The sequence below is a fragment of the Chinchilla lanigera genome, unplaced genomic scaffold, assembly GCF_000276665.1.
Source record: "Chinchilla lanigera isolate Chin_1 unplaced genomic scaffold, ChiLan1.0 scaffold00036, whole genome shotgun sequence".
Lineage (NCBI taxonomy): Eukaryota > Metazoa > Chordata > Mammalia > Rodentia > Chinchillidae > Chinchilla > Chinchilla lanigera.
The window spans coordinates 4,485,895-4,502,271 of NW_004955437.1; the positions used below are offsets into that span (position 1 = coordinate 4,485,895).

A 16,377-nucleotide genomic window follows, 5' to 3' on the forward strand; every position below is an offset into this window, starting at 1 on the left:
GTCTTTTTGAGGCAGGGTTTCACTTTGCAGCTCAGGCTGGCCTCAAACTCACAGCAATCCTCCTGCCTCAGCCTCCCAAGTGCTGGGATTACAGGTGTGTACCACCACGCCTGGATAATTTATTGCTTCTTTATTTTATTTTATTTTTTAATTTATTGCTTCTTTAACACACATGTAAAAACACTTCAAGAAGAGTTTCAAGCTGATAGGCGTTATTCATAGTATTCATCTTTGACATGAAAGCTATAATTGCTAAGAATTACTTTTCTCCAGAAAATGCTTAGCAGCATGCTCAATGTGGATTTCATGGATTACAGAGGGGGAAAAATGAACACTTCATCAATTTTCAATGGTCAGTCCTACCAGAAGAAATGAGAAATCTGAGATTACGATGAATTCCCCCACTCCTTATTTTGGGTCTTAAAGTCACCATGAGTCTGGTACTCAGGAAAAGGCATGGAATGATGGTGGAGTGCGGGAGAGGGACAGCAGGGAGACCTGGGCAGATACAGGAGCAGCTTCGCAGGCTTGAGAACTGACCAGTGTTCTCCTGGGGACCGCAAATAAACTGCTAGTTTGATGCTGCTGCTAGTGTTGGGGTGTGGGCAGTAGGGGTGAGGGGGTCTTGACTCATTCTTTTTTAGGAGCTCTGTTTTATCCTTCTTTCCCCCTTAAGTTTGGTATACCCAATACAAACAGAAAGAATTCTTGTTTAAAAGGGAAATTCAATAAAAATGTGTCTCCGGGTTTTATGTTTTCTTAAATTGACTTACTCTAGCAAAGCAATTAAGTAGACGTTTATCAAAGTCGTCTGTCACTCTGCCTCCGTATTGGACTTCTCCAATCATGTACCGGACTGTGCTCCACGACACGCCCTTGATTAAAAATAAAAAAGGATAATTCACTGCGCACCCAAAAGAACAGCTTAGGACTTGATCTAGACCTTAGACTATGTTTAAAGTTATTCTGTTACTGGGCTGGAATTGCTACAGTTTGCCCACCAAAGAAAACACTAGTGGATATGTTGCCGATAGGTTATTTAAAATCAGAGAAAAAAGACCAGATTTTCACTGTGTGAATGTAATCACCTATAATAGTTATTAGAGGCATGCCAGGTTACTGTAGAGAGAAAAAGCGTTAGTGAAGAAAGAAGGAAAATCAAGTAATCAACACTTCAATGTGCTTTCCTAGTAATATATTTTTGGAAATCAGTATGACAACAAAAAGAAAGGCATTCACAGGGTTTTCTACAATGCAGTCTTTTGCTATTTCACCCTGCAAGCCAAAACTGCATAAAATTACTCATTAATTTCTATGGCAATCATATTAGCAACATATTGCTAATAGCAACGGTTTCTTGAAACCCTCACCACATTTGGGGTAGGAAAAGTGAGGATGCTCCATTCTTACTTATTTTTTCTCGGTTAAAATTTTATTTCCCAGCTTGGTTGTCTTTCAAAGCAACTATTTCAAGGTGACCGTGATTTGTGTAAACCAACATGATAAATAACCACAGACTATGAACCCACACAATACCATTTTTCATCAAACTGCCATACTTTTAATTTAATATCCCTCTGTCATTTCAAGGGAAAATGATAGTTTGGTTCTACGGTTTCCTCCTTTCCAGCATGGCTCCCCAGCACCCTCCGGTTACTGCAGAGTCTGTAATTATCTCGGAGGCCCACTGTGGAGAAGCAGAGAGGCATGGGCAGGGAAAGCGGTATCAGGAGGCACTTATCCGCACCGTCACTGTGTCTGACAAACACTAATTCATTTGTTCACCACAGAATCTGTGCCCACTTTCTGGATGGCGATACAGCTCTAATTTGTCACCATCGTGGGGAAGCCAGATTTCCAGCCCTGGGTAACACGTAAGGGGAAGGACACCTGGGTTTGCGTCCTCAGCTCCGTAACCTTGAGGAGGACACTCAGGGTCTCTTCTCTGTTCTTCATCAGAAAAATACACATCATAGTGATGCTCCCGGCCTACCTCGTGGGTGGTGGAGACAAAAACGAGGATCTGCTTATGGGAGCACTGTGAACACCGGGAAGCACCACTTGATGATGAGTGACAGGATTAGAAATGGTGGTTGTTTGTATGGATGAGCTTAACAGTGAAGTGATTTAAGGGGTGGGGTGCAGCTCAGTGGTAGAGCACTTGCCTTGCAAGTACCTAGGTGTAATTCCCAGCACTGACAGAATGAAAACCAAAACCATTTATTCTTGAGCATCTGGAGAGAGAGAGAGAGAGAGAGAGAGAGAGAGAGAGAGAGAGAGAGAGAGAGAGAGAGAGGGAGGGAGGGGGAGAGAGAAGAAAAGGTAACCTAAAGTGAAAAAGAGCTTCCTTTTGAGGTAGAAGACAGCAACTTTAGCACCTTTTTGTTTTGGTTTGTTTGTTCGTTTGTTTGCATGTTTGTCTGGAGGAGGAGTTATGAGGGGTTTTCTTTCATTTCTTTGAGGCAGGAGCTTGCTATGTAGTCCAGACTGGTCTTGAATCCACAGGCATCCTCCTGTCTCAGACTCCTAAGTGCTGGGATTACAGGCATGCCCCACCATGCCTGGTTCTAGCTTCTTTTTTGGGAGGCAAGTGTAAGGTCAGAGAAGCCAAGTTAGCCTGAGGCACACCTCTTCCTGCAGTGCCCTGCGGCACTTGGGTGTGAAGGAGGGAGGCCAGGGAACTCTGCAGCACTCTGAGCTCCTTCACTGATGGGCGCTTTGGGGGTGTGCCAGTGAGTTGATGGGAGGAAGGAGGAGAGGAGGTTGGACCAGTACACAGTGATAACCATGAGCGAGGCCTTTGAAAGAGGGTTGGGGGAGATCTCCGCAAGTGCAGTCCCTGTCCCAGGCTGAGATAAGAGTAGAAGAAGAAAGAAACGGTCTCACTCACCTTTTTAATATCACATTCATCGAGGTGATTCTGAATAAACTGAACACTGGCTGAAAAGTCAGCAGAATTGAATTCATAAGGAATGTTCCATCCTAAGGGACCGAATTTCCTTCGTTCCTAAAAAACAACAAAGAAAAGTACAACATGGAGTTTTAAACTATTTGTAGCTGATTCCTTTGTTATTTGTTTTGTTTTACTTTGTTTTACCGAGACAGGGTCTCGCTGTGTAATTCAGGCTGGCCCTGAACTCACTATGTAGCCCAGGCAGACTCCTGAGTGATGGGATTACAGGCATGCACCACCACACATGATTTCCTTTTTTATTATTAATAAAGGTATAGTAAAACTAAGACCACATCATCAAGATAAGGTAACAGTGTCTTAAAACAACAGGATATAGAATTTTGGAAAGAGGAACCATTAGAGATATTACTTCATGAATCTATGTATAGCTAAATAAATCTAATATTTGCCAACTTGGAGTTCTTGGTGTTTTTTCCCTTAAAGTCTAGACTTCCACTGACAACTGAGAAGAAACAGAGTAGGTGCCCAGTGAATACCTGCTGCATTAATTGCTATTCTAAGTCAAACCCCTGTAAGAGTGAAATGTTAAAAGAGTTTGAATTTTTCAAGTTGAAAATTTAAGCACTACAAGTGCTTCACTTTGTAATGTCACCATTTCAGATTTCGAAAACTAAAGACTTTGACTGCACACATGACACATTTGTCTTAAAACTTCTGCACTGCCTTTATTTGTTTGTCCCTACTTAACCAAAGAGAAAAGAATTCTTGTGTTAGAACTGATGTCTCCGGGCCCCAATTACCCAGGAAATCACATAGATGGTCCAAATATGCCCATGCCATCAGCTTTCCATGCCTGGCACACAACCAGTCTCTACAGAAGGTCCAGGGGTTCATCTGGACCCAACCCTAGTGTCTAAGGTGAGGGTCCATGTGGAGGCTAGGTCCCCTTATACATTTATGGGAAGACTGAATTCTACTTCCCTACCTCTAAATATATAACAACTTTACTTTCTCTCTTCTGCCTTCCTCAACCAACTCTCTGTCTCTCTGTCTCTCTGTCTCTCCGTCCGTCTCTATCTCTCTGTCTCTGCTGTTTCACAAGCCATTCTCATACTTTTCACTGCAGCTGTCCCAAACTTCACATACTAAATAATCTCACTGATGGAATTTTAGCTTAGACAAAATCATAGACAGCTTAGACAAGGAATTCAGAAAGCACAAAGGTTTTCATTACCGATTTTCAGAGTATGCTATTAAGATATTAAGTAAACCATTAACATTAATTTGGGTCAGGTTGCTCTGACCCTGGGAAATAAGAAAGACATGGGGGGAACTTCTGAAAAATGAAAAATGCTATGATTACTTCCTTGACCTACAATTCCGTAAGCTAGGTTATCAGGCATTAGAGGTTTGTATAGTCTGACTCCCACCCCAATCCTTAGCTAATCTGATCCAAAGTAGAAGAAGATTCCTTCTCCCAGGGATTTGAAGTTGGGGCTCAGACTCTGTCTGTAGTTTATAGAACGAGGACTTGTAAGCTCAGGAGCTGTGGAGTGCATAAAGGAGGTGACAAGGAGCAGAAGACAGGACCACAACGAGGACAGACTGATCCCAGACACAGCAAAGGGAGCCTTGGCCGGTAAGAATGTCTGTTCTCTTCATGGCTTCCTGGCCCAGCATTCACATTGCCTTGGTTTGTTTTCTAGATGTTTCCTATTGAAATGTTTGGTCCTATGGTCAGACTTGGAATCTTGGCAGTGAAAAACAGATCTTCTAATTCCATCTTCCTTGGGCAAAGAAGCCAGGTTGCTTGATCAGCATTGGTCAATTACTATGAGAATGAAAGGAGCGCTTGGGTCATTCTCTGGGAGGTCAATTCCAAGGCTGACCTGGGTTTTGAATTTCTTGAGTGGACATCAGACACAGTGAGGTAAGCTTCTTTTGGCTTATTTCCAGGTACACAGGTGGGCTGACAGTCTATGGGATATTGTATTAATATGTGTTCAGTTAATCCACTAGGCCCTGGGATTGCTTCCAGCTTGGATCTATGATAAGAGGAACGCTAACCATTTAGTGAAATACGAATACAGTGGCACCTCGGTTTAAGAACTTAATTCCTTCCACAATTCTAAAAAAGAGGGCCGTGGTTGTGTTCGTGACCTGAAATAGAGTTGGCAAACAAAAATACAATTTTGTGGCACACCTGTGTTTGTGAACCAAATTGTTCACAAAAGCATTAGTGAACTAGGGAACTACTGTAGTGTATTTTCCTATTTTTTAAACAGAGACTCAAAGCCTACAACCGTTAGTTTTTACCTATGTGTTTAACATAATTTTTAAATTTTAAAGTTCAGTTAGACAGGACACTGAATGGGCAATAATTCTTTCCGATTACTAAACTGCTTAAATTGGCTCTACAGAAACACTTCCATTTGTATGCACGGAGCAACTGCAATTTAGTTGCTCTTTAAAATGTGATCTTTGAAAATTGTCCCAATGCTGAAATCTGCTTCACATTTATGTCACTTACTGTCAATTTTCATTTAAAGTATTCAGTTTATAAGTTGGTTTACCAAAGTCATAGACTTTAGTTGAGCTCATTTTGGAAGGAAAATGACAAAATCTTACTGAGCGTCATTTTCTTCCATGAAAGAAGCTGTTTCGTATTCTCGCTATTTTTTTGTTGTTGTTATTGTTGTTCCCACTGATCTCTCTAAGTGACAATAAAGAAGAAAAAACCCTGAATTATCACCTTGGCATACTATTAGAATAAACTCAAACCACTGGAGCTTAAGAGCTCATATAGAAGTGCAAAAGCAAGAGGTTTCACTGGACGTATTTTATTTTATTTTTTTGTCTTTTTTGAGACAGGGTCTCGCTATGCAGGTCAAGCTGGCCTTGAGCTCACTTTGTAGCCCAGCCTGGCCCCGAACTTGCAACGATCCTCCTGCCTCAACCTCCCGAGGGCTGGGATTACAGGCATGCGCCACCATGCCTGGCTAGACTTGTTTTAGTATGGAATCCCTTCAGTCCAAATAGTATCTTGGAAGCCACAAGAAGAGTCCTATGTAGTACAACAGAAAAACATGAAAATTCATGTATTTTCATGCAGTTTTAATTCAGTTGAGAAAATAAGATTTAGAAGCAAGAAAGGGACAACACGACAGTGACTGGTAAATCAGCTGTCCAAATTTACAATAGAAGCGAAGCCTGAAAAAGACATTCAGACAGTGGCTCTGGTTCAGGATGAAATTGAGTCTGTTCTCTGAAAAGAGAAAAGAGACTTCCAGGTTTGGCAAAGACCATGAGCAAAGACAGAAGCACAGATTTGAGGAGGAAGCTGCAAGTTCAAGACTTTGTGCAGGAGGGTGTGAGCACTGGTGGGCAGCAGCACCAAGTGTTTATGTCCATCAGGGATGGAATGTAGGAAGCTTCAGCCAGAAAAGGACTTCCTGGTGGGAGTGGTGGGAGGCGCTGAACTGCAGGACAACTGGTCTACCCCCTACTTGGTTTTGCCAATCCAGTTTCTTCTTTTTCATTCCAGAGAATATGCCAGAGCCACTAGTGAAATCTGGGAAACTTGGAAATATTGGAGAACTCCTTAGTTCACTGGTGAAAACAATTACTCGCACAAGTCAGCATTTTAAGGGGCCAGAGATGTAGCTCAGCGGCAAGGTGCCTGCCTGGCAAGTGCAAGATCATGAGTTTGATTCCTGCTACCCCGCCCCAAAAGTCAGCATTTTGGAGATGTCCAATAATCATTTTAACAATGTTAAAGCTATTTCCAACTTTAGATTAGAATCTAACAGCTCCCACAGCCTAATGCAATCACCTCACTTATCACCCTTATGATAAGGTAGCTGAGCTGGGTATGGCGGCACATGCTTGTAATCCCAGCACTCAGGAGGCCGAGGCAGGAGTTTTGCTGCAAATTCAAGGCCAGCCTGGGCTACATAGTGAGTACAAGGCCAACCTGAATTACAGAGCAAGACCCTTTCTCAAAAACAAAGACACAAAAAAAACCAAGGTAACTGAAGCTATCTCACTCTAATAACTTGCACTAATATAAAATGAAAAATACTAATCCATACTACATAACATAAAGGAAACTTTAATAGGTAAAATACTGTCACTAACAGAAACAGCCAGAACCATGAGGAAATACTGTAGCGCAGAGTATAAAAGAAAAACCTGCACATGGTGTAATTATTAGGAAATATTTAAAAGAAGAATTTTACAACCATGCTTCCCCAAAGCAAGAACTTCACATGTACCATGAAATTCACCAAGGGTGTTTGTCAAGGTTGTATTTTCTGAAAGAGTATTAATAATGGAATTTGTGGAGGGCCACAGGGATGGCTGTCCTTGAAAGAAGACCATTTGTCTCCATTCTGGCTGAACCTTGCCCTACTCCGTGTATTGATATACACCCAGCTGTCTAGGCTAATACTCTGCACCCTCAATTGGCTTTAGGCAATGCAAATGGGTCTAGCCGAGGTGTGATGTGTAGCCTTTGAAGCAATGGACAGGTCAGTGATGCCCGCCTTAGCTCCCAACTGCTAAGCATGAGCTAGGCCAAGAGATACCACACTGTCCACTGGCGCTGAAGCTCGACAAAGAGCCTGTGGCATCTCAGGGCAGAAGGGCACCCACCAAAAACACAAGACGCTTCTTCAAACTGTGTTATGCAGATTCCACCCAACCTAGAGGCTACCTGTTACCTGAATCCAGTACTCTTTCTGCAGACCTCTCTTTGCATATTGCAGAGGTGCTGTTGTGCCCCTTGCCTGACACAGCTCACAGCACTCGCTCACACACTTCCCGCCATGCTCATGGTCTCTCATCCCCGAGCCACGCCCCTCTTCACGAATTAATAAAACCCGGTTCAGCCCCGGGTAGTGGCCTTTGTTCCAGTTAGCCATTGTTCTGACTGGACTTAGGATCCTTTTGGCTCTCCACAACTGCAGACATGTGTTTGTCTCTTTATTCTCACCGTGAGTTGAGCTGGAAGTGGTAGATTAGACTTATTTGAAACCCAATAACTTTTCCGGGGATTACAACTGTGGACTCCTTCGGACCGCGACAAGGCTGGAGCTGGCTTTCTAAAGAATTCCCTGGGCCGTGGTGATATGGCTGTTTTTATTTAATATTTAAATTATTTTTAAGAGCCCTTAAAAAATTGCCATATTTGCAACTGCCATTGTAGGCCTGTAGAGAGCCTTAATGCAAAGTTCTCTAGAGGCCACTGTTCTGGGCCAGCAGCAAAATGAGTTTAGCAAAACAACAGCAGCAGCAAGAACTCACAGAGTTGTGTACAAGCCATTAGAAAAGTCTCAAAGATGAGGCCCAAGGCGGGAAAACTAAAGTGATGGGAGAAAAATCTCAAGGCATAAGAACAATGTAGAAATGGCTGAAGATTCCTCCCTTAAGTGCCGGGGCTGTTGAGCTAGTATTCTCCATTTGCTGCATCTTAGAATCACTTGGGAAGTTCTTAAGACTAGAAGTCCACTTCTCCTCTTCCCAGGACACTGACTTGTGTGGCTGGGATGGATTCCAGGTGCTGGCTGCAAAGCACGGCTCAATTTGGTTACTCTACCCAATGCATTGCTCAAAAGCCAGACATGGGCCAGAAACAGGAGAAGTCAGAGGACATGATTCTTCTTTCTGTCAGAGATGTTGGGAGGAGACTAGGAATGTAATGATTGAGTTTCAGAAGACCAAGACTTTGTTTTGTTTTGTTTTGTTTTTGAAAATATCTTATAACTGAAATGCCTGAGATTTTTTTTTTTTTTTTTTGGTACTGGGAATCGAACTCATGACCTCAGGTTTGCCAGGTAAGCGCTTATGCCACTGAGCTACATCTCCAGCTCTAGACGAAGACTTTGGAGGAAAGTGTATCTCAGTGAAACTCCTACAGGGTGAGTGAGGCCAGAGAGAAGGTCCCCTTGTGGGTCATGTTCAAGAGCATGCTGAAATGTGGGTCATGTTCAAGAGCATGCTGGGAGTGGGGGTCAATACGAGCCCAGGCTTCTGGGAAGGAAAGGCTCTCACGAGGCTGGCAGTAGGGCGGCTGGCAAGGGCAGAGACATCACTGGAAGGCAGTGAGGGTGGCAGCTGCTGCTGGAACCTCCAGTCCAGGGCAGCTGCCATGTGCTCAGTGTGGATGGGAAGCCCCTGAACGAGAAAAGGAGGGGAAGGGTGTGTGTAGAGTGCAGAGCTTAGTGAGGAGTTGCTCTGTCCTCCAGGCAAGTTCCCAAGGTTGCAGCCAGGGCAGCCTCCTGTTGGGTAATCCTGCTCCCACCTCGGCCACAAAACAAACCACACTCCCTACCATCCTTCTACTTGCAGAAGTCATCTCTGACCAGCTCAGTCTATTTGCCCTTCTCTAAGGAAGGGAAAGGAAGCGAGCTTATTTTGTTCTCCGCACCAGGAGAGGGTCCATATCACACAGCATGGCCCTGAGTCGGTGAGGTGATGGGCCGATGCCAAACCACAATTCCGGAGATAGATGACCCTGGGGAGCAGGTGGGGGCTGGCTATTTTACCCTAGGCCCTGCATTCTGATGTGGGATGGACTTTGAAGCCCTTCCAGGTCCACAGCTTCAGATTATGTGACATGACTAGATTTCCTGTGCTTTTTTTCAGTCTTGTGTGCTATGCTTTGGCTAAGCATCCTCCAAAACCCATGCTCTCCAGCCCATGGTACTATTAGGAAGTGAAGGACCCATTCAGAGGTGGGGCCTGGTGGGCAGCCATCTGGTCTGTGGAACTGTGCCCTTAAAGGGACTGAGAACTCTTCCCTCCTCCTCTCTTTTGTGTCCCAGCCATGAGGCTAACACCTTTGTCACACCTGTCCCCAGTCAAAACCAACAGGGTCTGCTGACCATGGGCGGAAACCTCCAAACCTGTGAGCCAAAGTAAACCTTTCCTCTTTTTAAGTGATAGGTTCCTGCCTCGCCCTGAACACAACTTCCTTTTACACTTCCGGCGCACTCAAGGGAAGCCCAATCAGCTCCCGACACGTCACTGAGCCCACCCCTCAAGCTCCGCCTCTAGCCAGAGTCCTCATAAACCCCCAGCTTCTTTCGTCTACCGTAGAGGAGCCCTGTGCTGCGTGCGATCCTCTCCTCTCCCTGTCCAGAGTAAAGGCCTTTTTCCCCCTTTGTTTTTCTTCTGCGCCATAAACCTAACAATAAGCTCATTATCTCAGGTACTTGTTACAGTGACAGTGTGTTCATTTGGAGGACCCTGTCAATTAAATCAGGTCTGTGGCTCTTATATCCAACATGAAAGAGATAAAAGAAATGTAAGTAACTGTCTAATCAACAGCATTCCTTCTTCTGGCAGTTGTGTCTCAATCTTTCACGCGCACACACAGCACCTGGGCATCTTTTTACACTGGGGGTTCTGAGTGGCAGGTCTGGGACAGTGCCTGAGGTCATTTCCAATAAGCTCCAAGGGCTGCTGGCCCAGAGAGAAAGCCCCAACAGAATTCTGGATGTTTCTATCAGGGCTGGCTGTATCCTAAGTAAAAGAAAATATTTAGGCAATCATCGTGATGAACATTTCTGCAACTGATGAGAAAGGAACGAGGGAAAATATTCAGCTTACCCATACTTGCTGTATCGTCACAGAACTGGATGATAGCATTTTAGAAATGGGAAACATCTTGACATCCACAGTTTAAAGGAAGACAGGTTTATCTTGGCTCACAGTTTTAGAGCAGTCTATAGCTGGCTGGCTCCAAAGAAGGGAGGGCATGGCGGAAGGGCCTGGGCAGAGCAGAGCTGCTCACATCATGGTGACCAGGAAGCAGAGAGAGAAGGGAGGAGCCGGAGAGGGAGACAGCCCATCCTGGGTGACACCCCAGTGATGTACCTCTTCCGGTAAGACCCACTCACCAAAGAGCCAGTTAGCTGTAGTGCCCCACAATCCACTGACCTTTCAGAAGCCCCACCTCTGAACACATGTGCTTTGGGGGGATATTCGAGACCCGAAACACAACAAATTCCCTCTTTCTGTCTCAAACTCACAGTTAGGGAAACAACCCCTAAGTGGGACAGAACCGACCAACTTCACTCTGCTAACTGAGCGCAGAGCAAGTCCCAAAGTTCAGGCCTCCTGACTCCCAGTGAAGTGTTCCTTCTAATACACTATGATTCACTTTTAAGTTAATTTTTTTTTTTTAAAGAGACACTCTACTATTAGCTTCCCAGGCCTAGCATGGAGATATTTTTTCCCCTTAGCTTCATGACTGGACCACAGACCTGCTGCTTTTCTTGTGTTTAGCACTGGGTCATAGCCACTAAAAACACAGGTCACTGCACTGACCATATGGAAAACACTCCCCCAGTCGTCTCTCCATGATAAGCAGAGTGGAAGAGTTGAATCATCACTGCTAAGAACAGAATCATAAAGTGTAGGATTTGTGAATGGGGAATTAAATAACAGAGATAAAGCAATATTTGTATTAGAGTGATAAGGTCCAGCAAAGCGAACAAGGATGCATGAAATAGGTCTCAGGGACTTGACAGCTGTAATTTATGATGTAAAAGCCATAGAGGGACTTAATAAAAATAACCACCAGCAAGGCCTGCAATCTGACCTTAACTCTCCCAGGGCTGGGAGACAGATAAACACCACAGCCCTTTCGATGGTAGTGTGGGACCTCAGAAAGTGGCAGGAATAATGAGCCAGAGGGTAAATATGCCTAGCCATTTCTGGGGTGAACGTTGAATTGCCCTCCACCCTTGGGAAATATGAGGGAATTCCACACACCCTTGAGCACAGCTGTACGGCGTGACTCTTGGGATGTGGCAGCGCTCATTTTGTCTTTCACCTAGCTCCAGGGAAGGAGGGACGGGCCCTCTCCATCTCTCTGTGAAACCAAGGTATGAACCAAGTACATTAAACCCACACAGCTTTCCAATACAGAGCAGCATACAAAGTTAAAGTACAGCACAGCAGGGTGTGTTGGTGCCTGCCTATAACCCCGGCACTCTGGGAGGCTGAGGCAGGAGAATCACAACTTCAAGCCCAGCCTCGGCAAACAGCAACTTGTCAAGACTCTGTGTCAAAATAAAAAATAAAAAGGGCTGGGGATATAGTTTGGTGTGAGAGCCCAAAACAAAAACAAAACTTAAAATACAGAACAAAATGATAACAAATCCTACAGACAAATTGCTTGATAATCAAAACTATTAAATTGCTACTATTAATAATTAATCACTTTGTAAACACAAACAGCAAACTGAGAAGCAGGGAAGTGCTGCCCAGCACCACCATCCCTCTGACTACTGCGGGATAATACCAATCAGGACCAGGCTGTCCCGACCTACCGCATATAACATGTTCTTAAGCGGTCTCTGCCTCAGTTTCCTTGTTTTGAAGGTGGTGACTGCCCCACCTTGAGACATGGTTATTGCTGTCACATGAAATGATGCACATGAGATTCCTCACCAGAGCAGACCCTTTCAAGCCCAAGCCCCTCTCTTAATAATCTGAGCAATGTACAAGTAGCTCTTGACTGGGCTCTGGGTGCAGCCATGATGGCAAGAGAAAGATTATCCGCCCTCGGGAATTCTACCATCTCATGGTCAGGGCAGAGGCCACATGGACTCCATAACTAAGGTCTAGCAAGTCAGAGGGGGGTACAGAGCAATGATGGGAAAGACAGCAGCTCAAGGTGACAGTGGGAGCATGTGGCACCTTCCTATGGATTCTCCACTGAAGCCGCCGCTCATCATTAGCACCCCCGTGTGCAAATCGCTGCCTGGATTACCTGCACCGTGGAGTGTAAAAACGCCACTGTGTAGAGCATTGGCTTCCACATGGGTAAATTACTGACGTCCAGAAGGTCCTGATTAATTCCAGCAAACGTTCTTTTCAGACCCGCGCGTACACCTTGGGGCGGCTCATTAGTGAATTTGAGAGAAGTCTGCCATCAAAAGAAAACAGTGATTTCGTCGCTATAAATTAGTGCGAAGGATAAAATAGACATTATGTGACATCAGACAACAAGATGCCTGTGGAACATAAAATGTGGTGTGAAACTCAGCATTGTAGAAATTAATTACACTCACTGGAGCTGAAACTGAATAAATTAATATCCTCCTGGATCTCTCATGGAAATATTTACTGCATAACCTGGATAATTATGGCCCAGATTTTGATGACTGTTAAGATTTTTGTAGTGTAGACTCTACGGGGCCTAAAAGCCCTGCTGTGTTTCCCTCTTTCGATCATGTTGATTATGCTACGGTTATCCGTGTAGGTGTCAATGAGAAGGCTGGTATCGCACAGCAACAAACCTGGAGCAGTGTAATTGGAAATCGATCATGGGGCTCCGTGGTTATCCACACTCGGAACGAGTCGTCACTGGCTTCGGTGGTGATTAGCGTCTCCAGTAACTCCTCCATGAATTCCAGGCCAAGGTGACAATTTTGCAGTAATACCCAACCACCCTGTATCCAAAAAAGGAGCTCATATTTATTTCTTGCAACCATTCTGTGACCATTTTAGTGGAACAAAATGCCCAGATTTTAAAAAACTCTTTGCCTAGAGCACCTGATTATTCCAGTTTGCGGACATATACATATTTTAAACTGCATGTCAATACAGTCACCTACTACCAGAAAAACCTAGTTATTTAGAATTGGGTGGGTTCAAATTGCATATATTCTACTACTCTATTCAGAAAAGAACAGAGATTAAAACTGGAGGGCAGCCTTGTATAAGTACACTGTGTGCACCATCTAATGGTAGGAATGGTAATTTAAACTGTCCTGCCTGCGGGAAAGCAGAACCGACTACCTCAGAACCAAGAAGACCGGATCATAGTCACGCACAGTTACAAAGAAAGATACACACCATCTCATGAGAGTTGGAGACAGTACATTCGAGGGCATTCACTACCAAAATGCTAAACCCTATTCTTTGTTATCGCTCTATACACACATTCCTGAAACCACACAATTTATTGAGCACTATTGTACTAAACACAAATTTGATAAATCTACCTTTATTGGATTCAGGATTATTTTGTGTCATCCTGTGTCATCCTGGACCTTGTCACTTTCTAGTCCCTCACTCCATATTCCACAGTGTCACATTCCACACTATCCTAAATCTGGCGACTCCCAAGGTGCCATCCTGGCTGTATTTGTTCATTTTTCCTCCCTAGTAATACCGTTATTATCAATTCTTACCCTACTCTGGGAAACAGAATTTGGAGGCTACAAGAACTAGTATTCCAAAGAATGTTAGTGTGAGTGCAATATTTCAGTGAAAAAGTTTCTCACTCATTGAAACTAAAGAAATTACCTTAGCCCAAAGTTAAACTGTCAGATCATTCAATAGAGTGGAACATTTGATCTAAGTAGGAATAATTTTATATAATTGCTTATATATAAATTAAATATAATTTATTATTGAATTTAATTAAGTGGTAAAGATTAGAGCTTAGAGCACTTGAGAATTAATGACTAGTTTGAAATTTTGATGACCCAAGTAGCGTTTGGGCCCATTAACCCTCTCTAATGATTAATTTCCAGAGAAAAAGCTGCACCAAAGTTGTACGGCCATGATGGGATCAAAAGCTTAAAAATAAACCAAGATCTTATTTTATTTTATAAATGGTGCAGTTTCTTATTACAGTCGAAATGACTGTCCACAGAACATTCCTAGAAAATTAATGTTTTGTATATTTATTAGGTGTGATGAGAGCTATTTCTCAGTATTTCATCTAGCTTGCAACTTTCAATGAAAATCATTATCAATATTTAAATATAAAGTCTGTATTTCTTATTTGCCCAAAACTGCCCCTTAATAAAAAATGAAAGCCTGCCTTTAACTACAAATTGAAATTTAACCATCTCAATCTGTCATTTCTTAAGTACTACCTACTAATACCCATCATGACATTCCAAGACCCTTGAGCTGCATTCTCAGGAACCAGAAGGTGTGTTTTCCAAATTGTAATTATGTAAATAAATGAAAACAAAATGAAGTATATACTATAGAAAATGGAAAGCTCCCCAATGGGCTGTCAGGAGGAAGCCAGCCTGGCGATTAAAATTCACAAAATGGAAAACAGGGACTGAGCATCAGAGATGGGAAGTTTCCCCCACTGTGGTGTCTCTAGGTCAATCAGAGGCATGGAAGAGGAACAGGAATAAGGTTGCAATAGGCGCAGCACCCCCTTGATACATACCTGCTGCATTGACATCTGAATCAGCTTTCTAGCATGCACTTCCTGTCCTTGTCCCATTGAGATAGTCCTACATTCTGTAACATAGGAGAAGGTTAATGATGATACGATGTAATTTTTATGACAGGATTGGGATGAAAAATTAATCTTTTTTTAATTTTAAAGAGTAAAAGAAGGATAACACAGTAATAGGGGGGCTTACTGAATTACAGACATAGTGGTAGAAAATTATCAATGGTTGTTGTTTTACATATTGTTATCTACAAGGAAGTTTCTCAGGAAAACAAATAGACAAATAATAATGAGTTACAGGCAGGGGCTGGGGATTTAGCTCAGCGGCAAAAGCGCCTGCCTGGCATGCGTGAGGTCGTGAGTTCGATTCCCAGTACCGGAGAAAAAACCAAAAAAAAAAAAAAAAAAAATGAGTTACAGGCAAAAGTGGTAGGTTATTATCAATGGTTGTTGTACTATACTTTCGTATCTTCAAAGTGGTTTCTAAAGAAAATAAATAGAGCTATACATGAGTGACCAAATGAATATTCATTGACTATTCTCAATGGTTGTTGTAGGAAACACATAGTAATAAACATAAACCCATTTACGAAATAGCATAGGAACAATACAAACATTACAGAGTTATGGACAGAGTAGTAGGAAAATATCAGTGGCTGCTGTAATACATGGTGGTATCTTCAAAGTGGTTTCTCAGGAGGACAGAGATACGCAAGAAAGATCTAACAAATAGTTACAGCTAAAGGTTGTGAAAAATAGTGTATTACCTCCTCACCAGTGACTCCTGTCACTGAGGTGTGACAGCTGGAAGGAAGGCCAGGATTGAAAAGAAGGACCGAGAGACTTGCACCTGTGTCTAGCAACAGGCTGTTTTCTTTTTCCTCCATAGTCATGATTACCCGGGGCTCCTCCATGGAGATGACAGTCTGGCCAGAGGGAGAAATGCCCCGGGCCCCCTCATTCCTGTTAGACTAACTGGTAGGATGGGTCTGACCTCTAGGGCCTCCGCTTCAGAGGGCAGACTGATCTCCAGTGGTCACCTTTGCATTCAGGGCATGTCCCAGGGGGCTTCTGAAAAATTAATCTTGAAATGGTCCCAGCCTCCCTTCCTCTATCATTTAAGAGAATGGACCTTTGCTGTTTAAATAGGCCTGGCCTCTGGTGCACTGATCAGAAAAATGAATAGACCAGAGGACTGGAGACAGCGCTTCGAAAGGACAGGGCAGGGAGCAACAGCAAGACA

General features: G+C 43.5%; 1 protein-coding gene across 4 annotated transcripts in view; it reads right to left on the reverse strand.

Moving 5' to 3' along the window:
- Positions 1 to 16,377, reverse strand: part of Dnah8 (dynein, axonemal, heavy chain 8) — a 280,486-nt gene that overhangs the window by 44,119 nt on the left and 219,990 nt on the right. For all 4 annotated transcript variants that reach the window (XM_005389606.2, XM_005389605.2, XM_005389608.2 and 1 more), the window contains exons 83-87: positions 15,126 to 15,199; positions 13,225 to 13,377; positions 12,696 to 12,851; positions 2,891 to 3,007; positions 774 to 875 (exon numbers count right to left, since the gene is read on the reverse strand). In XM_005389606.2, coding sequence (XP_005389663.1) covers positions 774 to 875; positions 2,891 to 3,007; positions 12,696 to 12,851; positions 13,225 to 13,377; positions 15,126 to 15,199 — 602 coding nt within the window. The remainder of the gene's footprint in view (positions 1 to 773; positions 876 to 2,890; positions 3,008 to 12,695; positions 12,852 to 13,224; positions 13,378 to 15,125; positions 15,200 to 16,377) is intronic.